This window comes from Zonotrichia leucophrys, chromosome 3 (assembly GCF_028769735.1).
Source record: "Zonotrichia leucophrys gambelii isolate GWCS_2022_RI chromosome 3, RI_Zleu_2.0, whole genome shotgun sequence".
Lineage (NCBI taxonomy): Eukaryota > Metazoa > Chordata > Aves > Passeriformes > Passerellidae > Zonotrichia > Zonotrichia leucophrys.
The window spans coordinates 45,995,892-46,019,872 of NC_088172.1; the positions used below are offsets into that span (position 1 = coordinate 45,995,892).

General features: G+C 39.5%; 1 protein-coding gene across 7 annotated transcripts in view; it reads right to left on the reverse strand.

Moving 5' to 3' along the window:
• ECHDC1 (ethylmalonyl-CoA decarboxylase 1) overlaps positions 1 to 23,102 on the reverse strand; it is a 44,512-nt gene extending 21,410 nt beyond the window's left edge. The window contains exons 1-5 of one of the 7 annotated variants that reach the window (XM_064708014.1): positions 23,065 to 23,102; positions 15,187 to 15,408; positions 10,210 to 10,352; positions 5,349 to 5,401; positions 3,307 to 3,399 (exon numbers count right to left, since the gene is read on the reverse strand). In XM_064708014.1, the coding sequence (XP_064564084.1) occupies positions 3,307 to 3,399; positions 5,349 to 5,401; positions 10,210 to 10,352; positions 15,187 to 15,406 (509 nt within the window). In that variant the 5' untranslated portion in view covers positions 15,407 to 15,408; positions 23,065 to 23,102. Of the gene's footprint in view, positions 1 to 3,306; positions 3,400 to 5,348; positions 5,402 to 10,209; positions 10,353 to 15,186; positions 15,409 to 20,266; positions 20,290 to 20,337; positions 20,361 to 21,830; positions 21,924 to 22,050; positions 22,144 to 22,430; positions 22,480 to 23,064 lie in introns of those variants that run through there. The other 6 variants (XM_064708015.1, XM_064708017.1, XM_064708016.1 and 3 more) reach the window with 6 other exon arrangements.
• Between the last annotated feature and the right edge of the window lie 879 nt (positions 23,103 to 23,981).

A 23,981-nucleotide genomic window follows, 5' to 3' on the forward strand; every position in this document is an offset into this window, starting at 1 on the left:
GCCAATTTGATTAATGCAATATTATTAGCATAAGCTAATAGTTAGCTCAGCACTTATAACAGTAATGAAACTCGCCCTTTGCAATTTAACTGTGCAACATCGACTACAGCTGAAGAAACTATAGTTCATGAATTTATTTTCTAAAGAAGAAAAGGAAATCACTGCTGTCCCCATCTACAAGCCCATTCTGAGATCAATGATATGAGAAATGGGCAGTTTTCCATCTCTGCACTCTCAACCTCTGCCTCAAGACACCAACTTTTAAATTTGATTTACATGGCAGAGACACAGACACATATCTACTTGGACTGGAGCAGCATTAGAGAGGAAAAAGGAGGTAGGGGGAAAGAGACTCTGTGTTTCAGAAGCACTCAGATACAATGGAAGTCCATTTGCCAGGCGAGGTAGGACCAAATTTATGTGCATAGAAGACCTACACAGACATTGCCCCAGTGAGATTTCTCAAAGGCATCAACATGCAATAGAAGACAAGACAGCTCAGAATTCAAAGTTAGCTATTCTGGCTATTATCTGGGGGTGCATCGCAGTGACTGCACTCAGAGATTATTGTGATCTGCTAATTGCACAAATGGATTCATTACTGCCTCTTGCCCATATCTCTCAGCTTATTGTCCAACAATCCAAGACCATTCCTATTTTCCTTTCTGAAGTCCTCAGCCAATCCTGCCAAATCTGCTCTCCTTGTCTTCACACATTGTGTAAGCACAAGACACATTTCAAGTTTCTGCATAAAGGAATCCAAAGCAGACACCTCAATTATTTGTGAAATTCCATCAGTAAATCCAACATCACATTCACTTCTGCACCTCACTGAAATGGCTGCAGTGTCATGCAGAGCTATAAAACACATTATTATCTGGCAGCAGAAAACACGAGCCACCTTCATGTGCTCAACTATGGCACATTGAAAAAAGTCAGTATTTCTTGAAAATATTACTAAAATGCTTAGCTGTCTGAGCAAGTTTCATACTTGCACCCTTCTACATTACCCAGTTTTGCAGTAATAATTGAAATGAATAATTCTAGTGTCAGAAGCTTTATCTTTCCAATTTTCATACCAGAAAAAGTCTGAAAGGAAATTAATTACCTTGCCCTTGTCTGGACTGGTCTGATTTTTTTTCCTCCAGTAACATGCTTATGATCTTTATAAGGACACTAGTTTTCTGGAGAGCCATACTGCAGCAACACATAAAACAGCTAAGACTGAAGATGACGTTTGGAGAAGACATCTTCCTCCAGATTAAGGGTGGACTAACCTCAGATGCTTTCACTTTTTATCATTGTCCTTATTTCAGCAATAAACGTGCCAAAGTTCACACAAGCCCCAGTCCAATTTAAAATGAGCCAGCTTAAAACAGAGTGGGACAATTAGCCACAAGAACTGCTACAGGAAGAATGTACCACTAATATCTTAAACCACCTCAGCTATCTTAAAAAAGGACTTGTCCACACCTCTACTTTAGTAGAGATACGTATCATGCTGCCAGAACACATTTCAGAGGAGGTACCTAGATCATTTTGGTTCAAGTGAGTTGCTCAAACAATATCAGTATAGTTAATGTAGTACAAAGGGAAAGAGATAAAAATAAGAAAATATTTCAGGCCAAAACCAAGCAGTTTGGTAGTTTAAACAGAGACTGTGAAAAACAGAACTGTATTTGAAAATCTAGAATTAAAAGCAACCACAACAAACTCATTTTGTTTTTTAAAAATAAAACATTCAAACAGATTATTCAATGAAGAACACAAATCTCTGATTTCTGTCTCATGTTCATCTTTTGTCATCTAGTGACTGTGGACAGAATACCTATTCCACTAATATCTACTTACAGTCCTCAAAAAAACCCTGGAATTTTGTCCACCAGTATCAAAATTCTCAAATTCAAGAGCAATAACAGCACAGAGTATGTTTCTCTGTCTTGTTGCTGTTATTAATTAAGTCCCATTTGCTGCTCCTGAATGTCAGTTATTTAGTTGCACTGGATGAGTGTGTAGAAAGTAATGGAAGATGGATCAACAGCTGTAGTTATTATGAAAATTATGGCACTGCATGAGAGGAATTGCAGCTGCTCAATTCATGCAAATAACAGCTACTTGATAATGCCTATAATTACACAGCATGTCAAAACAGCATAGCTGGAGTGTAAGTAGAGAGAACGTATTTTAAAAAGCCAAAAGATTTCCATTTCATTATATTCCCATTCCCTAAACGCCTATTTAGAGATAACAAGAAACACTTTCTGTCGACAGGCTCACAGATACAGAAAGGTCTGCTGAGTCTCCCAGGTGCATTCTCCTGCCAGCACTGCAGCTGTCAAACACAGAGCCTCTCTGCTATTTGTAACAGTCTGGACCCACATCACAGCTGGGGCTTCAGCTCACTGTGTGCTGAGCAGAGATGAAGAAAGATCCAGCCACATCTACTTTCAAAGCAAAGGAAGATTGCTTCCAAGTGGCTCAGACAATGCAGATACCATCTCCTCTATCCAAAGCCTGGTCTTGATACCTGGAACAGTGCTGTAATATTCTAGTTTACTTTACTTTTGAGTGTACCTTCTTTCAGCTTGTTTGGGGCAATTTCTTTCCCACTAAGGCCCTCTTCAAAAGCACCTTTTCTTTTCTTAGATGAAAACCTCACTAAAAGCTTCTCATTTTCAGAGATGCTGCCCACTGTGCTTATCCTGCTACACCTGTAGGCTGTTTACACATTAGCAATGGTTTATATAAAGTGACATTTTATTACTTTAGTGTCTTCCCATTCCTGTTCTGCATGTTTAATTAAAGCCCTCCTTTTTTTGCCAGTTGTTTTGTGCTAGCAAATCCCTGCACCTGCATGTAAAAAAACACAGGGATGAAACCTCATTTGTTTTACTCTGCACCTCAAATTCTTGTTTAAACAGCTGTGCAGCACAAAATTACATTACAAATAATAAACACAAAACAAGAAATACAAGAGTAATGAAGATATTTATTTTTATTTATGACATTCACAAAAAGCAACACAGGGAGATAGACAATTTTGCAAGCCTCCTACCTCTCATTCAGGGGTGAGTTGGACCCACTTGGTGTGTAAAAGAGTCAGTTGCTAAAGAACCTTCCTGCTCTTGTTTTACGCAGTGATTCAAACCACATAGCCTGGCAGAAACCACAACTTTTCCTGTGAAGTCTGATGACAAAATCTTGTTGCAAATGCCTTGGAACCCAGGAAGGTTACTCCTGGTAGAAGTGCTACCTCATGGTACAGTCATTAAATCACTGACCCAACATAACACTTGTCAGCCTTACCTGAAATCACATGCTGTGGTAAGTTCTGCTCCTCCTCCAAAAGCTTTTCCTTGAACTAATGCAACACTGATCAAAGGCAACCTGCACAAGAGACTTCAGTAAGCAAAATTCATGCTTTTAGCCTTTCAGAAATTAAAAAAAACAATTCAACCAAACCATTTATACAGTGAAAGTTGAGAAAAATATACTGTTCCAATTTAATCAAATAACTACATCTTTGTGGGCAATTGGCACAACACCAATTCCACTTATGTCAAAATTACAATTGCATAATTGATAGAGAATCCCAGAATGAAACAGCAACACAGATATTTTAAATGGAATCAAAATAAAGATCACGTACTAAAAAACACATGTTATGAAAAATACCTGCTATAGAATATATCTAAAAAAGACTACCTGTGAGGAGTGACAGGATAGCAACACAAGATTCTACTCTAAGCCAGTGCACCACAGAAAGCAGCAGAAAGAGACACAAAGAACTGAAGGGCTGAGTTATCTAAAATTAATGAGATTTACCATGACAGCTTCAGCAGCTTCTTCAAACAGAGTGCTACTATCTCAGTCATCAACAAAACTTTTTTTGCAGACAAAACCTTTTGAGGAAAGCAGCAATCTGTTACCTTTGTTGGTGTTGTATTTAATCATGTTCAAGGTATTTAATCATGTTCAAGGTAATTCAAAGGACAGAGGGAAGGAAAAGTTTCCCCACTGCTGATGTGAAATGAATACTAATGAACAGTGACTTAGGATAAGGCAAGTTCCTTAAGAAATGAAGGCAGCTGGTTAGTCACAGAATTTGCACATTAATACAGCTGTTTCATCTTTTACTGTGAAGAGACATTCAGCTTTTTGAGCAGTTTACAAACCACATTCAGAAGTCAGCATCCTAATCATAACCACATGTTTGGTTTTAGTTCTCCTTCAACAGAAGCACCAACACTCTGACAGCCCAAGTTCCCTTACAAGCTGCAGCACAGTTCATACAATACATGGCACAAGAGAACCCACTGCAAGAGGGCAATGCCATTTTTCCTGTGCTTTACAAGAAAGCAGAAGATGTGAGTCCAAGATGGCTACATCCACACTCTAATCCATTCGAGGCACCTCTCTCAGGATCAGTCAGCCTCACCTCTGAGGGAGACTAATCCTTTCTACAACAGATGTCCCCAGACAGCAGCTCAGTGCTCCCCCTGAACCATGGCTTAAAGATACACTAAGTCTACACACCTGAGCTGGGGACTTAATCTTCACACATCTTCCTCCTCTTAGCTTTGCCCCATCAATTTCGATTATATGGAGACAAGCTTATGCAAATGGCTTCCAATCCTGAGGATTCCTTACAGTACTACTAATGTAAGTTTCCAATCTCCTGGGTAATTTTACAGAAAAAATGTTAATTCATAACATTTTCTCATATAGATTATTTGATAACAATGAATATTTGAAAACAAAGAATATTCATCTTCAAGGAGCTCTAAGCAGAAAAACATAGACTCTACCACAAATGGATTTAATAGAAACGTGACTTCTAAAGGGAAGCTAAGTCTAAAGGAAAGGGTGTTGCTTTCAGAATTACCAGATGGTAGGACTGACACACTCCTCTTGTGAAGTGGGAAGATAAAATAAATATATCAAATAAATGTTACCTATGTAGGCTGCATAACCTGTTACTGCTTGTTATTTAAGAGCTACCAATTTCCAATGAGTTAGAGAGGCTGAGTTTCAGAAAATCTGAAGTCTTAGATTTCCTTAATTCTTCATATCTCCTAGCTCTACACATATAAGCCTGGGGTTTTTTTTCCTGTTCCGATCTCTGGAAAGTGTAATAGTTGCAAAATGTTAAGGTCTAATTTAAATCCATAAATACCTACCTGATTAACATGTGTGAATACAAGGTCTGGGATTCAAAATTACATATATAACATACATATTTGCATACATACATACATATTTATCTTTAAACATCTCGTTAAAGAATTAGCCAAAATACATTCTGATACTTATAATTACTTCATAGATGGGTAAATAAAATATATTACCTCATAAGTCTGGTTAAGGTGTTTTGCATAAACATGCACATATTCATCCCATCCTACAATGAATAGGAAATTAAAAAATGTTACATGATCTTAATGTGAAGCAATTAAACACACAGACAAAGTAAAGAGGAGTAAGCATTCTTTATATTTACTTCAGCTGGGTTTTGTCTCTGGTTCACGTTGCCCAAATTCTAGCCCAACCCTGCTATGCACAAATAGAAAACCTAGTATAAATCAGGTTAAAAAACAAATCAGAACTCAACTGACTTATATAAATTTCAGTTAAAATTAAGCAACTGTTAAAGTAATTGCAATACTGAATTTCTATGTTGTGAAACTTTTGTGTTTCCTCTTAATTTCCTCTTCTCACTTCAAGTTGAAAACACATAAATCTGAGTTTTTAAATTCTGTACAAAGCCACAGTGTGCTACATACTTTTCACTGTCCCAAATCCATAAAGTTTTAGATAAGATACAATTTACCAATTTAATCTTTTATTGTTTGGGCCAAAAGCATTTCAGCTAAGAAAAAGGAAACTAAAAACACCAAACCACAAAACACCGAAACAAATTAAAAACCAAATCAGAAAGAGGATTCTTCTTATGTCTCACATCCTTTATGTTTTACACTTCCTTGCAATCAACAGTGAAAAAAATACAATCATTTACTTCTCATCTAGTATAAGAACTAAAGGGCTCCAAATAAAACACATTCAAAACAAATATTTATTCCTACAACGTGTAGTTAAAATGTGGAACACTTGACAGCACCCTCTACATGATTTCAAGAGCAACTACATAAACTCACAACAGGAACATCAACAAAAGGCTATTACATAGAAGGCAACACCTCTAGCTCTAGAAGTCTTAGTCACAAGATGCTGGAAGCTAAGAAAATATTTTGAGACAAAATCATTATCTATCTGCCCTCCCTGTTGTTATCCTCCTTCTCAGACATCTAGAGTTAAGCACGAACTTGACAAGTAACTGGGCTAAATAATCTAGAACCACCATGTTCATATACATACTGAACTGAACAACACATATTATTTATCCCAGATAAAACGAAAACATTATGCTTGGACACTGCAGAAATTAAAAAAAGTAGGTAAAAATTTCAGCACATCTTTCAGATAATAAAGAAAACCAAAAACAAACAAACCAAATCAAATATCTCTTTACCAGAATTTACTAATTTCTAAAATACAGTTTTACAAAAGCTGGCAACTTAGAGAACCTGCCTAAATTAAAAGCCTCTGACTCAGGGAAAGAAAATATATGCAGTAAGTCTTCAGTACATCTTTGGAATAGAGCCTTGAAATAACAGTAGGCCAACTGCAGGTGATTTACTGTCCATTTAGTCGTGTATTCCCAAGAGCTACTCTGCCCAAAGCCAACCAACATTATGATATTTAGGTGCACATCTCTGGCAGATCTGAGTGCCATGACAATCATTCTGCAAGAACCAGTGTATTTAGTTTTACTGCACTATAGGGCTGCTTGAAAATTTTAGCAGCTGATGATTTATAAAAAGGCTTTTACTTATCACTGTAGCCATCTCCTACACCCCCAAAGAACAGATGCAATATTTCCATTCCAAATTAAAGAACACTCAAACCCTTTGTGATAGCTGCCTTAGTAGCTAAGTTCAAATCCCACACAAACATCCAAGGTACCAGTTCTCAGCTAAAGACTTGCGCAATTCCCAAATTACAACTGTCAGGATGAAGTTGCACAAAAGCTCTTCAGAGAACACAATTTTTCACTTCATCACAGCAGAATCCTTGCATTCAAACTGGCCTTCTCAACTCATGACAAAATCCAAAATGGTAATTAAAGATTAATTCCAGAATAGACAAACTTGAAAAATGCATTTATGTCTGAGCAGACAAAAATAAAGTCTTCATTCTCTCAGGTGGTAGAGAGATTACTGTGTATCCCATGGAAAAAATGACAGCACAGAAAACACTCCTTAAAAAAAAAAAAAAAAAAACAAGAAAAAAAAAAAAAAAAAAAAACAAAAAAAAAAACAATTGCTTGAGTCCCGGCAAATAAACCCTTCAAACCTTCCTGACAGGAAAAATAAGGCTACTATTCAGATAAAATTCTCTGACTAAGAGGTGCTCACTGCAGTCTAGTAGAATAATTATATTTGCAGCTCTAATGCTGTCCTTGAAATAAGAAGATATCTAACTAGCAGAAAGGGAGGTAAAATGCAGTAAAATGCATTACATATGGAAGAAAAGGATTAATAGCTCGGTGTGGGCCTAGGAGAGGCAGGGAAGAAGAAAGTCACCTTCATAAAGTAGAAAACTGTAATGCTGACTCTTATTGCTGCAAGAGCTTTGAATCCATTTGCACTACAGACAGAACATAATTTACATATTATCTCCAATTGCTCCAAAGTCCTCCCTCCACAGTATATGTTTGGGAACCTCTGTCCTGGGGCTTCTAGACAGGGACAAGGAAAGCAAAGTTATCCTTTATGCTTCTTTTTCTGAGCTGTTGCTTTAAGAGCTATTCTTGCTTTTCAGCTAGGCAACTTTTCAAGTCTCACTCCAGAATGAGGTTCTTGCACTGGGAACAGCTTACAAAGCCTTATAAAGGCAGAAGGGAAAAAATTTTATTTAAATTGCACTATTCATTTACCTTTTGTGATTTGGTGATGTAATGTTAGCACTCAGAAAAGAAAACAGGCAGGGGACCTAGGTTTGCTTCAGAGTTAGGAACAATTGAACATGGGAGAAGGTGGACAAAGAAAGAGGAAAGGAATGAAGTGGGAGAGGAGGACAAAGAGCCACTAGGGGGCACGAAAATCCTTCAGCATTCTTGGCCATTATTCTGCCGATTCTGCACCACAGGGAAAAGCAAACTGTACCTAAAATTATGAAAAATATAGTCCTCCCTCAACCAACCGGTTGGATAAAATTAAAGTGTTTGCAATTACTAAAAGATATGGGCTAAAGCAGCCTTGGAAAAAATTGTAAAGGACAGCTCAGTTGTTTGAGCATGGTGCTAATAACGACAGGTTGTGGGTTCAATCCGTTCACTTAAAAGTTGGACTCGATCATCCCTGTGGGTCCCTTCCAACTCAGAATATTCTGTGATACTGTGAAAGACATACCAGTTCAGGCATGAAGTCATTCACCTTTTTTTTTTCGATTTTGCCTTGAAGATGCCTATGGACAGAAAACTTAACCTGAAACCAGACAAACACTCTCATCTGCATGAAGTTAGAGAGAAGAGTTCTGTAAGACTGAAGAACAGCAAATGCTATTCCATATTCTAGTAAAGCTTTATTTAATAAAGACTATTAATCCCACCAAACAGATGCTTTAGGAGCTACTATAAAGAAACTCTCAGTAAAAGATAAATAGCTTGAACTCTCCAATGGAAATAGAAAAGCAACTATGTTTAACTATTCTTGGAGCATTTCTGGTGACTCAGGCTTTAATTTCAATACTAGAATGAGATCTAGATTATGTGTAGAGAATTCTCAACAAAGTTATAACACGTATACATTTCATTCTGTCCAGTATATCACTTATCAAACCTAGTCCTTGCAAGAGCCCTCTCTGCCACTGCAGTGGCTCCAAGTAATTTGTATAAGCATACAGACAGAATACGAAATGTATGGAAGCAGAATCACTGAGATTTACTGAATGCAGATTTCTAAAAGAAAGCCTAGACTGCAAATAAGGAAAGAACTGACCTTGCTTGGCTTCACCTCCTTTTCTGTTGGTATAATGTTCAAAGAAGTTAAAAATTCCAGATCAAAAAAAAAAAATCAATTTAGAAAAAAATCACATCTACATTTTTTAAATTGCCAGTTTTTATAAAATATCCAGATGAAAACGTCCCCCAAATCCATTTATACTATTAAGCATGACATTTCTGTATTAAGAAAAGCATCTCTCTTACGGTGCTCCCAAAAGGAAACAAATTGTCCTATACCCTTTGAAAACTGGACTGCCCTGTTTATTTTACAAGGCAAAAAATAAAAATAGTGGGGTTTATGATATTTAGTTTTATCAACAGAAAAAAAAAATCATCACTAAAGACAAATATCAGATTAACCAGTTTTTGTGTTGATAGTCATACTGGAAGGGCCAATTAAATGTTTCATTTACATGGTTAAATCCTGAAGCTTGCAGGGGCCACAAAAAAGCAGCAGGATTGGCACTTAGCACAACTGCAAACCAGGTCTAAGAGCAGCACAGGAAGACCCTCTTCCGTGGCAGCTGGCAAAGTCCTATTAAACACATTGCCAAATCCACATAATAACCCACAGAAAGAATTGTAGCACACATGAAAGTTGTCCAATGGGTGGCATGAGCAAAAAATTGCCATCAAACCCCAAGCTCTGCAACTTCACAGACACACACAAGACTCACATGATTCAAGTCCAGCGCAAGAATTGCATCTGTTCTTCCATTTCATGCAGGCCCAAGCGCAGTTTTGATAAAATAGAAACCTTTCTGTAATAGCAGCCATTCTACTTAAATTTCTTTTTTTAACTTTAGAATATGAGAAATTATTACTTTTATCTGTTTCTAAAGGTCAAACTACAGAAGCACATATTATCTGACGTGAAAATTCACCATATACTGCTGTGAGAAACTGAAATGACACTTTTAAAAGAAAAGGCTAAAATGAATATCTAGTGTAGGACTTTAGAGTTATGAATCATTTACAATAACATTTAAATCACAGCTTGAAGGAGCTGACAGCATTTTTTTTGACATTAAAACTCCATTCTGTGACCTGTATGTAAAATTGCAGAGTGTAGTGCAACATTTCTGTCTAAAAAGAATCTCAAAAAATTAATTTTCTCCAAAACCTTAATGTATATTAATACTTGCCTGGGAATTGGATATTTCTTTGACAACATTCAAATCAGATCCTGAGCAAAAAGTATTTCCTGCACCGTGGATTATAAGACCTTTGCCATCCTTCCAGTTTTCCAGTTCAGTTACCCTCTCCTGGAGTTCTACCATCATAGTGCCTGCCACAAGAGGGGAGAAACAAAATTTTTAACAGGAAATTATTATCACCATCATGTTTTTTCTTACATTTTCCACCAGAAAAACCAAGTTACAGTTAATAAGTGATGGGCTTAAAATCACAACAGAAAGTATCATCCTAAATCCTGCACACAATCACTGGCATACATTTGTTCTCCAAGGATGCACTTCCCAAAATTCAAAAGGATATTCTGTATGAAGGATATTTGTGTTATACTCAAGAAAGCTCCAAAACAAAACCAAACAAAACCAACAAACAAAATCCTCTGCCTAATTTATTTCTGCTTGCAATTGCATACATCCAGGACAGATGAATTTATATGTATTGATCCAGATCTGTCTGACTAGTCATATTGAAGTTACTGACATTCTTCCCTGCCCAAACAATTGGGCAGAGAATAGAAAAGAATCGTGTCCAGGGTGGACTCAAGGCACAACCAGTCAATGTTAACAAAGGTTCCCTTCTAAAAAGACTGTCTTTATAAAGCATATCATCATACAGTACTAGCTTTTTGTTTCTTGTTTAAACATCCAATTCATCATAAAATGTCATAAACATCATATTTGCTTAAGTACTCCTCCTGACATGGAACTCTACAAACTCCTGTTTCTAGAGCTCATCCTAGACAGCAGCATCTTCCACAGCAACGGAATGTACCTGCATTAATTCAAAGCTCTTCCTCTCTGAATGCCTATGACTCAGTCCAGTTATATACTTAAGAGAAAACATGTACAGAAACTAATTTCAGAAAGCAGAGTACATACAGGCTGATGACACTCTCAGCTTTACCCTTCTTTGACAAGAATTTAGATGGACATGGCTACATTCTTCTGACAGACACGTGCTTTTGATTAATACTTTCAAGGACTCTCTCCTCTGCCAACAGTGCTGCTTTTTTAACCCTATGCATGCATGCACACGACTCATCCTCTTCTGAAGTATCCCATTAGCAGAAAACATAAATGTCCCCCCTAGTCCAGGGGACATTTATGTTTTCTTTCTTGTTTTTTTTCCTTACAGTACATTATGAAGTAAGCTTCCCAGTCCCACATCAAGAGTGAGCACTCGGTCAAGTATTTATCCCTTAGGTTTGGTGTCAGACACTGCAATAATACACTTTGACAATGTTTCTGAGGTAGCCAATAATCAAGTGGACATTGCATATTATATATATTACATATTATATACCAGAATAGGATAGAGTTGGGTTTTTGTGTACCCACTGTCAAGTCCCTACTATGATCCCCTAAAAAATCCCAGCAGTTTTGCCAGTTGCTTTCCCTTCTGTATTTATAATTTGGTCATGCTTTTTGTATGTTGCACATTACATTTGTTTTCACTGAATTTCACCCTGTTGATCTTGAGCTCTTAGCAGCAGCTAATCAAGATCACTCTCCTCTACTCCAAAAAATAATCTTGCAAGCTCTCCTAATATGTGGTCACGTGACCATTCCAGCAGTTCACTTTTTGCTTCATCATCCAAGCCAAGAATGAAAATACTGAGCAGAACTGGGCCTAGATGAGATTTTTGTGGGTCTTCACTTGAAATGCTTTTCCAGCCTGATGGCACACTCAACTTTTCTGCAAATGCTGCCATTCAAACAGGTGTGCATTAACCCTGTGGACTTAACTTCTTGCATATTTCCCTTCTTAAATCTTCTTAACAGAAGAGTATTTGGGATGGCATCCAAGCATTGCTAGAGTCAAATACAGCAGAACCACTATTTGTGGTTCTTTTAATGGGCAAAGCAGTGAGGTATTGAAGAGTCTTTCCACAGAGTATTCCAAGAAAAAAATCAAGTTAACTGAAAAAATGCAGGATCCATATCAGCTTGTTACATGCAATAGCAGGGGATAAAAGACAGCGCCTGTCCTACCCTCCTGTGAGAGGCTCTTTTCCATTCCTGACAACACTGAACTATTATTTTACCAACAGGTATATTTCCTGATGTTTGACATAATGAAGAAGGCACAACACTAAAGCAAATCCTCATTCTGTCAATCTTAGTCTTTCAGTATGTGATACCACTAAGTTCATGCTTTTTACAGAATTAATAATAAATAGTTTGTTTGCATTTTAGCTATAATCTGAGCATAAATATTTTCCAGTAAATTCTAGAAAATAAAAACTATCATCACTATTTTCTAGTTCCTACAGGCCAGCTTTCTTCTCTTTTAAACTACATTCAAGTTTAGTTCAGTGAGAGGCTGGGTTGCTGAAATTGGCTCTACCAGGCTTAAATTGACATTATTAGCATTTGTTTCCAGAGAGACCATTTCGAACAGGTGGCTATTAGATTCCAATTAAGAAGAGAAAAAAGGCATAACAATCTCCATATCGCCCATTAGCAATTTGCCAACAATTTTGTTCTGGTTTTGATTTCAGGAGTTGCTCAAGCTTAGAATAAACATAATTCCTTTGAGATAAAAAACTGCTGTGTAAAGTAAATGCCCGGAAAATAGAATTTCCCTCAACAGTTTAATAATGTTTTGCAGCTTTCGAGAGGAAGTGTGCATGGATATATGAATTCACACCTGCCCCTATTCAGAAGCTCTGAGACACAGAATCAACAGAATTTGATGGGGAGGTAGCTGTATCTGCAGGCTCTGGCTGATGAAGTGAACCAGCTTCTGCTGAGGCAATTCAGGGGTAGCACACCCCATCCTGCCCCTTGAAGAGCATTATTTGATACATAACTGAAGGCAAAGGATTAAGTTCCTAGTAGTTTCTCAGCAACTGCATTTTACAAATAATAATATTAAAAATGAAATTAAGATCAGTATAAATTAGGATGCCATACCATTCACTGCAGCAGCAAAGGGATCAGCCTGATTTTGCTTCTACTCTCCCTCCCTTGAAAACAAAGGTCTCTAGCAGAGGTGTACAGCAGAAAGAAGCAGCATCTCTTGAACTGACAGTAAGATCTGCCTGAGCAATTTTTTGAGGCTATTGCCTAGCAAAATGGAGTACAGCTCTCTACACACTGCTTTAAAACAGAACTGCCTGATCCCATGGCTCATTTGTTATATGCTAATGAGGATCTATAACAAAGACAGAGCTATTAATTTCCTCAGTGGTTTTTGTAGCTCTTTGCTACTAGAACATCTAATTGACATACACTAATAAGTTATTTTCACAGCAGTCATGTAAGGAGAGAAGAGATTATTTTCGGACAACTAACTGAGCCAGAGAGAAAATGTCTGCTAATTTTGGGTGCTCATCTCCAGATGTGTGATATGATTTCAGCACATTAACATTACACAGAACATTGTATAGGCAAAGAACAGCTATCAGTTCCCTAAATGGCAGCTGCATCTGCTCAGCATGGCTACCAATCACTTCTGAGCCCCTCCGGGCAAGCACACAGAAAACAGAGAGCATATTTGCCAGTTTCTATGAAAGTTTGGGTTAAGCAATTTTACTTTTATTACTCCTGATCTTCAAAGAGCAGAAAAACCCAGTCTGCTCTCTCCTTTTGCTGTTACAGCTCACTTTGCATGCCCCTTTCAACTTCCACAACACATAAGCTAAAAGCACTCAGTCTACAGGGTGTACTTTGCACAGTTTTGTTTTGAGTCAAAAACAGAAACCAATCTGTAGAAAAAGGAGAAACAACCATGTAATTATGATTGTATAACAGCATGTATGCTGACAGAGAGGCATGCATAAGGACAATCCCTATGCTAACATCTTTTAGCTACAATTTCTTAAGTTAGGTAATGATTTTATACATGAGTTTTGTAAGCAAAACAAAAGAGAATGCAGAAACATCTGGGTGCATTACCACCAATTCTGCTGCTCTCCTAGGTTCCTTACAGCTAACAAACACTAGTGGAAAGAACAGACTGGCATTCTGCATCTAAAGGGCACACTTTGCTAGTATGTTGCAAAATGTTTGCTCACAGCAAAGGAACAGTGAGAACTGGGCAGGAAGACAGAACAGCAACAAAGAAATTAGCAAGATGACACAAATGCATCCACATCAAAATATTAACAGATAAAATAATTCTTACAGTAAAGGCTTATGCACAGCTCCAGCTCAAGCAGGTTCACACCCTGGACCTGTGCCACTCATATCTGAAGAGAGTGACATAAATTGGAATAATCTAGATAATTAAGAAGAGACAGCAAATATACTCAACTTGGAGAACAAAACCCTCTCATAATACAAGATTAATAAAATAGGGCACTTGGTTTTGACAGCTAAGCATTCCCCAGTGTAAAAGCATATTAAATAGATCACTGACCTGCAACAGCTGAGAATACCCAGCTCATCTGATCTTTAATTAACCAGTCACTGATATTTAAGACATAAGGCAAATGAAGAACAAATGGAAGCCAGTTTGCGTAAGTGGAAAAGACCAAACTACAGAAGTTTAATGTACAGGGAAGGCTTTAGCTAAAGAACCAAGCAATAAACTCAGTCTTTCTCTATCACCTACAAAAGGGAGGTGGCATTGTCTCCTGCCCACAGAAATGCCTTCCATATTTCCAGAGCAGTGATGACAAAATGAGAGAAGGTGCAAGAAAGAGCTCAGGGGCAGAATTGTGCTAACACTTAAACAACATGGGGAGAAGCACCTTCTGCAAGACAGTCCTTGTGTCATTGAGAATTTCTTAGATTCTTATGACATGTATAGCAAAGTTACTACAAAACACTGGACACATTTGCTGCACATCAGAATAAACGCATTTACTCTTCTAAGGCGTGGTAAAGCAGAGTGTTTGTCTTTCTTTAGGCAAAATGTCAAAATAGGTAACTGAACAAGAGAAAGACCAAAGCCAACCAGCAATCCCCTCAACTAATTAATACCTGTGAAAGCATTCATTAACTTGGGGTTATTCAAAGTAAGTATTGCAATGCCATTGTCTTCTTTCACAAGGTTGACAGATCCACCAGAAAACTGCTGAAGTTTCTTCTTTATCAATTCTTCCTCATAGCCATGAGCACCATTATACAGTGACAACCTTCTTTGCTGTAGTATCCTTTTCATTGTAATCTGAAGAAAGTTCTTCCACAGAGCAAGGGCCATTTCTGGAAATATAGGGAGTGAGGGGGAAAAAAAATTAGGAAACTTCTTTTGAAATCCACTTCAGTCCTCTGAGAAAGAGGGAAGTATGACAGCAGCAGCTAATATACAGGTGATACAATCATAACAGTTGGCAGAAATCACTGCAAACTATATTAGCAAAATTCTTCATTTGAATCTACCATCACAAGTAAACAGAAGTTGTTTTATGGAGTGATTTTGGTAGTTAAGCCAGGTATTAGCACCTTTTAAAATATTTCCTTTTAAAATTTACCAAAAAAGTTATTGTGTGCAGAAAGCAAAAGAGGCTCAAAAACTACAGAAAAATCTACATATTCCACTAGATCAATTTACTCTGTATTACTCTTCCAAACCCTCTCTCACCCTTCCCTCAAAGAAAGTTTCAAACACACCTATAATGGAGGAAAAATCCTATCAAATCCCACAACTTTCAAGATCTGGATGTCCTGCTTTTCTGTAAGCAACTATTAGAGCAAGACCTGCCCCAGAGAAATACCGGAGGAACTTAAAAATTAAGAACTGAAGATCATTCTAATATTGAAGTCTGCTCCCTGTCACCTAATTCCATTAACACAATTGTCACACCTTATCTTAAAACTTATTAGTCTGCCTAGCCTTTGATTGCTATGTGCTTTTCCCAGTCATCCCAGTAGCACTTTGAGTTAATCTCATTTGGGCACAGAGTCTGTGCAGCGCTCCAAAGGATGAGAAGTGTGCAGCAATATTATGCATTGAGTGCCATACTTGCCTTTTATACAGGTAATAATACTTGTAAAGTATCTCTGTGTACCAGTGTACCCATGGCCTATTCCTCTGCTATTTCCACTCTACAGGGTACAACTGTAGATCAGGAAATAACAAGAAAGTAATTATCACTTGATCTGCATCTCTGCCTTAATTTATTTACTCTGGAAATGGGTGTACTGGAGAAAGCAGTTTACGAGTGACTTGAAAGAAACTGGGTAAAGCCTGAACTGAAAACAGCTGATCTGGAAATAAAGTCATCTTAGACACCAATCAGAATGGGAATCAAAAGAATCCCCACAGGACATGGCAAAAATATGCCTGTTATTTTGCAATTTGATAGAGTAGTCCTACCTTTGCCCCAACCTACTTTTTAATGGGCTTGGCCACTCAGAAGACATGGTAGATGCTCATTTTTTGATAACTGGGAAAAGATCTTCTTTCTTCCAGAATTGTATTTGGCAGAAACAAGATACTTTCAAAATCAGCAAGCAGCTGTTGGTAAGTTTTTCTCAGGTGAACTCAGAACACAAACACATTCACTGAGACAGAATTTGGTGACAGCTACATTGTATGCTCCGTTCAGGGTATCTTACAGACTCAACATTTTTGAAAACCTTTATTATTTACACATGATCAAGGAAATGCACATTAAAAACCACAGACAATTAGCTCCTAATGAAACAAGTGAACAGCCCTGTCAGGTGAACACTTATCTTGTCACTGGCTGTACCATTCTACACTAAACTTGAAAATGCTTCTCTTGGTGCAGGTATAGTCCTCATTCAAAGGGAGGAGGAGTTTGCAGAGCAATCCTACTATGGGATGTGAAGGTACATGCAGCAATACCAGGCAACTGTGAAGAGCCATCTATGCCAGTAGATTCATACCTGTCCTGCCAAACTGCAGCCAGCAATACCACAGGATCTCACACACTCAACACAAAGAAACTAGTAAGGCCTACACAAATCTATGCATTATAAAATCATCTGCACAAGAAAACTTAAAGGGATGATTTTTTAATAGCTGTTGGCAAACAAGGCTTTAATCTGTCACAATGAACCTTTCCAAAATGTAAACTAATAAAACTAATTACAAAATTTAATCAAGTTTAAAATCAAATTGAATGCAAGATTCATTACTTCATAAAAAAACATGCCCTGACTGCTGCTGCACCCAAACACTCTCCATCTATGCACATTCTAATAGTCAGCAACACTTCTGCTACCACCCTTCAGAGCTTTTAAAATTTTATTTAAAGAGTGAAAATGGGTTTCTAAAGCTCATTTCTCCTAATTGGTTCTTTTTATATTCAGTCTCTCAAGAGAGAGACAGCCTTCCCCTTTTCTCTAAAACCTCAGTAGTCATTCCTCCGCATATTAAAGCAATAAAACTTTCCATCCAGCCGCTAGCTTTTGCTCGGGAGAGAACAAACATGAAATACATGGACAGTGCAGCCAATCCTTGTCAAGTGTACCTTGAACAACCAATTCCCAATTTTTAATGAATACAAGGTGTCCCCAGCTCTCATACTAAAACAGACTAGATCGAATTCTCTAGGAAGCCCCAATGACTGGCTTGAAAGCAAAAAGGAGAGGGGGAAAAAGGCTGTTCTGCTAACTTAACCACTTACTGACATGAACTATTTTATGGCTTTTATATACTACTGAATTTCTCATGACAAGAAATATACTGAGCAAAACAAACTTAAGATATGGAAATTTTATTCCAATGAAAAAAGAGTCTGTCATATTCAACTGCGTGGTTATATGCATTAACAGCTCTTTAATATTATCACTATGGTAATAAAGAACAGCAGCAAGTGCAGGATTAGAAAACAAATTGGATACCACTGCCTGCTGATCATGACTCATGATTAATGACTCATGCAAGGTATAATCTTTCAATTATTTTCTTTACAACCATCTCCTACAGTACCGGTCAGTGACCAATGTAATTTTTTAATAAAAATTAGATTATTTTAATAGTTCAGTCTGACTGAGCTAACCACTCAAGAAAAGTACGACAGGAAGAGCTAGAGCTCTCTCAGTCTAAAGGGATTTCTGCTGATATCTGACAAACAACACCCAGAATTTCAATCAGTACAGAGCGCTCACAATCCACTGCATGACTGAGATTGATTATTTCTGTATTTTGCATGAAAGCAGCAAAAGAAAGATGTTGCAGAAACACTTACAATGTTGTAGGACCAGCAGAGATATTATTAACACTAAAATTTTCAGATTTTCAGTTTAGCATAATCACATCTATTTATACATACTTACAGAAATGGAGTCTTAGTCTAATTTTAAAAAGGCAACACGCTATACCCATTAGCCTCTGTAGCAAAGGTAATTTATTCACAGTTCCTACAATGAAAAACAGCCCAACCTGACAGTATAGGAATAACAGTGGTCAATTAGTATCTTTCATATGTTTTAAGTGCTACAGCTTTATATATCACTGGTGACAACTAAGAGAGAAGCCAACAGTATGGCCATCAATAGTTGTTCATTCCATAGCTATTGTACCTCTTACACAAACCAACAGTTTAAATCCCATTTGACACTCAAGTGATATTGTAACACCCTTGCCTGTGGGGCACCAGACTGTGGATTAATATAAACACATCCAGGGCCAGCACTTCAGTACAAAGGACCAATACACATTATGCAAGAGCAGCACATGTATCTACATGCAGGCACTCACAATCTATGTATTTTTGTGCATGCAGATTATCAGAGGCCTTCTGACAGCCTCTGGCAACTGTCTGGGTAAAATTGAGACCTTACAATGTTAATAAAACATCGTAATACTGGGGATAACACCCACATCAGCACTCTCTGAGTAGATTCTTTGGGATATTTGTAAGTCTTGAACAAGGGTATTTGCCCAGCCGTTACAACTACTCTGTTGCAACCCAAATGTCTCCAAACACACGATGTACCAAACAGCAACCTCCAGCAATGCTGCCAGTTGCAATTATCACTGAACATTAAGACACCTGGCCAAAGTAAGAGGTAAAGGCCGTATGTTGCAAGTTTCTAGAAGAAAGGGCAGAAGAGCTAATACAAACCAGAGAACTGAATCTTAGGAGCTGTATGCTCAAACAAGAAACACTGCATTACACAGCAAGCTAAATCAGCAAATTAAAATATTTGAGCAAGGAAAATTCCAGTTCAAAAATGGTGCCTGAATTATTGACACAAGTCAGGGAAAAAGAAAATGGGGAAAAAAAGATGCAGGGATGTGTTTTCAGTACATCAGAGAAACAAGCATGCCCTTTCATCTGGGGCAGGATGTGACAGGTGTGATGAGCAGATATAGACCCTGGAAAAAAAAACCCATCAACTGAATTTCTGGGTTTGGATGAAGGTATACTGAGATTAGGCATAACAGAAATAAAGGGATTCAACAGACAAAATCCACAAAATAAATCTCAGGGAGGAGAAAATATTCAAATGGCATTAAAAACACAATTAGGCACTTCTGTGAGACTACCAAAGGCATCAAGGGCACTTGGTCAAGAAGAAAACCTGACTTGACGAAGACCTTTGGCAGTTGCAATTTCAGCAACAAGCCCAGAAATGCAAAGAAGGGAAGAAAGGTTAGAAGATGTGAATTGAGGATAATGATGAGATGACTCACAATTCAACCCTGTGGGTGGCTTACCAGTCATTTAAAAGGCATTCACCTGTACTAGAGAGCAGTCACCATGACTGGCAGATGCTTCAACAGGTTCCTGCAGTGGCCAATTAATGGAAAGCAAGTGGTAGCCCAGTACCCAGGGCTGGCACAACTGACCCTACAGCTTGAAAGCAGATGAAAAGGCAGAGTGATGGAGAAACAAAGCATGAAAATAGCCCATTTGTAGGGAAAAAAAGGTAGGTTGAAAATGAGTGAAAATAACAACTGTCTGTAACCCTAGGAAGTAGGCTGGTGGGTGATTATACGGAATAAAAAAAAAGAAAATAAATTATGGTGTTGGACAAAGAGAAGAGATTCAAACACAAAAAGAGGCCAGCTTGGTCTCACAGTGACAAGGAGTCAGTAGACCCTGCCCTCAGACACAAGAAAGGTGTAGTAGGGAGGACTCACACACAGGATTCCTCTGTTGCCAGTTGCTTGTCACCACCCCTCACCTGAAGGTTACAGAGCCCTCCACATACCTCACCCACTTATCCACCTCTCTGCTTTCCTTCCACGATGTGTGGGTTAAGTTAACTTAAACACCTTGTCCAACAGGTTCTCCCACTCTAATAATTACCAGATGAAGCAAGCTGAGGGCAGTCACTTCTCCAGCTGGCTTCCTCACTGCTGAAAGCAATCAGTGAGCAGATCATAAGCATGCTAAAGGATCAGCAGCAGAAAACCTACTGACAAAACATAATTTGCAAATACAGAAACTAAACAAAGCTGGGGAGCTGAGGAGATTCTGCCTCCCCAACTAGGGAACAGATCCCTCATGCCTTTCTCAAAATGGCATGGCTCTCAAACTTGCTGAGCCCTGTTCAAAATTTTAGTACATTGTCTCTGGTACCTGCACTGTAGACACATTAGATGGGATCAACAATCTCTCCAGTTCATCAAGTTACTTGAAAAGCCTTATGACTCCTCTAAAAACAGGCTTTAAAAGTAGCTGGTATTTTCAAGGACAATTTTGTATCCTCTGTATTACTGTTGAGAGAACAAAAGATTTGGGCCTGCTACTTTCTAGATGTCAGCATTACAAACAAAGTTTATCCATCCAGAACCTGAGAAAACAAGAAATGAGACCATGTCTAAATTAACTAACTGAAAGATCATCAAATAATATACAAGGGAAATAAAATTTAACTGGAGGAAAAAAACCTTTTAACCCTGTAATTAAAAAGAACACCTTGTCTGTAGATTCAGTTTTAAGCTGCCTGACCATTTACATCTCATTTCTGTTTTTCTCTCTCTTTTTTTCTTGTTATTTCATTGTTTCTGAGCAGCTCAATTCTGGGCATAGTAAGCTATGGCTTTCCAAACTATGTGTTCTTCGTTTAGTTTTTTTATGATCCCTGTAGGCTAGAGTTTAGATGTGAATTGTCCTTCCATATCTAAACAATTACATTCTCTCTTAATTACATCTTAATTATTTTGAAGAATAGTAAACAAATCACAAAGATACATACTGAGAAACAATGGTATTTAAGGATGCAAAACAGCCAACAAAGAAAGCCTTTCCATAAATACCGATGACACTCGGTGCACTCGAGTGCACCGTTGAAGCACTCGGGCCCTTTATTTTTTAATGCTTTGATCCAAAGAGGTTCTCTTCACATGTGTCATCAAAGGAGCTTTTTTAACAACGACAGAAAAGTCTTTTAAGTTCACTGCCCACTAGGTGTGTTTTAGACACCTTTAAGAAGGGCAGACACACAACTTCACATGAACAGAAACAACCACAACCAACTCATCATTGGCTTTTCAGTCACCAAATCCTGAACTATAAAAGCATGAATCCAATTCTTGCCGTAACTGCAAATACTGATGCTTTCCCAATGGTTGCCTTGAAAAGTGTAGCTTTTATAGTCAAGAAGTATTCTGAATTCCACTTAATTCACTGTTCTTTACTATTCTCACCTTACCACCACCACCCATACATGCTCCTGCCAACTCCAAAACAACCATATACCGAGGCGCGAGCCGGCCACGCAGCCACGATTCTCCTGTCCCCCGTCACAGCAGTGGTGACCAGCAGCACCACACCGGGGCCGCCTGTCCCCGGCTTCCTTGGCTCCACACACTGAATCCCGGGAAGCAATGGCAACCTCCCTGCACCCTGGGAAGACGTCAAGATTCAAGAGATCGAGGGGTGGAAGCTACTTCCCCAGCGGACATTTCTTGCTGCTAACCTGCGATGCCAAAATCCCGGGATTTTGGGATCGCAGTCTGACCTAGGGAAGCTTTTCTGACACCTTTTTTTAAACAAAATGACTTCATGTTAAATCAACCGCCAAGGCAGGGCTCAGTGCCAAGCAGGGCCGAAGTGGGCGGTGACCGGCTGTTCCCAAAGCGGAACCCGAGGTGTCAGGGCTGAGCAGAAACACCGCCGGCCTCTCCCGCACCAAAGGAGCCACCTCGCCTCAGCCGCGGGCGCCCCGAGGCCTCGCGGGGACCGGGACGCCCCGCGCCTGCCTCGCCCCGGCAGCGCCGCCTCGGCGGCCCCGTTCCCCCTTTTCCCCCCGAGGGCCGCGGGCGGCCGGGGCAGTGGAGCCCTGTGGCCGGCACTGACCTGGGCCCGGCTCTGACCGGCGCCGGCGCCGGCGGAGCAGAGGAGGCGGGCGGTGCTGCGGGGAAAGGGCCCCGCCGGGAACCGCGGCCGCGGCCTCCGGGCCGGCCCCGCCGCCGCCTGCCCGCGCCCCGGGCCCGGCGGTGTCGGCGCAGCCCCGCACCGAGCAAAGCGCATCAAAAGCCGACTGAGCCCATGGGAGCTGAGGGCTGACTTAAGGCCGGCAGGAGAGGGCTTCACACCGCGTCCATAGAGGCGTGACCCCTAACAGCGAGAACTCTGCCTGAATTTAAGCAATTTTGAAGCAGACGATACTTTGTCAGCTCCAAGGTTGCTAGATAGTACATAAGCAGGTCGTCATTATTGTTGTTTTCTGCACCGATCGCCTCCAGCTCTGAAAACCAAGCCCCGTGTTCCTATCCCAGTCAGGGGAATTGGAGATCCTCGTTTCTCCGCTGGCTCAGGACGAGCTCTCGCCTGGGGATAGGAATCGCTGCCGGGAGCATCCAGCCTGGAGCGGCGGGGCCCCCGCCTGCTGTGCCTGGGGTGCGCAGCAGGCAGCTGAGATGTCAGCTCCCTGTCCACGTCGCCACAAGGAAAGACCTGGGCTCCCCATTTTCACATCCATCTATTTTACCTGTCAGCCTAAGTGGGAGCTCTTTCCAGCTGTCCTGCTCCTGGCCGCTGTGCCTCTCCGGCTCCAGGTGCAGCTCACCTGTACCCAGCTCTGGCAGCTGGGCCAATGTGCTGAGCATGCCGCAAGCTACCCTGGCATCAAACTGGAATTGGGTAAACTTGAGGCTTGCATAAAATGGCACTGTCACGCACAGCCCTGCCCTCGGTTTTGCCAGCAGCCAGATTAAGGGAAATAAATGCTTTCAATGAAGATCGCTTAGTGCTTTGCAAATTCAAAACATTGTGCAAATATGAGCCAGTCTTTCTGTGTCCTTGTTGAGACATATACTAAGACAACTCAGTTGTAAGTATTTGTAGCATGGCTGAAGTATGTAACTGGAAATATATCTTCTCCATCTTTATTAAAGCTGTTTTTCAACCCAGCTGTCAATAAAATGTTCAAAAATTGGCCCAGTTCATTAAAAATTATGATTGAATATGTAGGGATTTCAATTATTCATTTATGTGAGGAAAACAAAAGTTTTACATGCTGAACAAGTGCTTTCAACTTTGTATTATTCAGAGACTCGAGAATATGACAGTCTAGTCCCAGGCAGTGCTATCTTTATACAATAGAAGCATCCATTTCCTTTTTACAACACTATCTGCAACAAGCAGGCTCGCCTCTTGTTTTTCCTCTTGGGTTCACAAAGAATTTTTCCAGTAGGATTCAGCCCTGCAGTTGTGTCTGGAAAATCTCAATAAAGTGTGAGTGAAGCTGCTCTCACCAGGTCCTGCTCCAAGGGCCCATCCCCTCTTTGGAGCGGAGCGATGCCCAGGCACGTCCCAGCTCGGTCGGGAGCAGAGGGAGGCGACGGCGGCTGGAAGCTCGTGGTTTTCCAGGTAACATATTGCCACCTAGCAGCGCTTGCTGGAAGT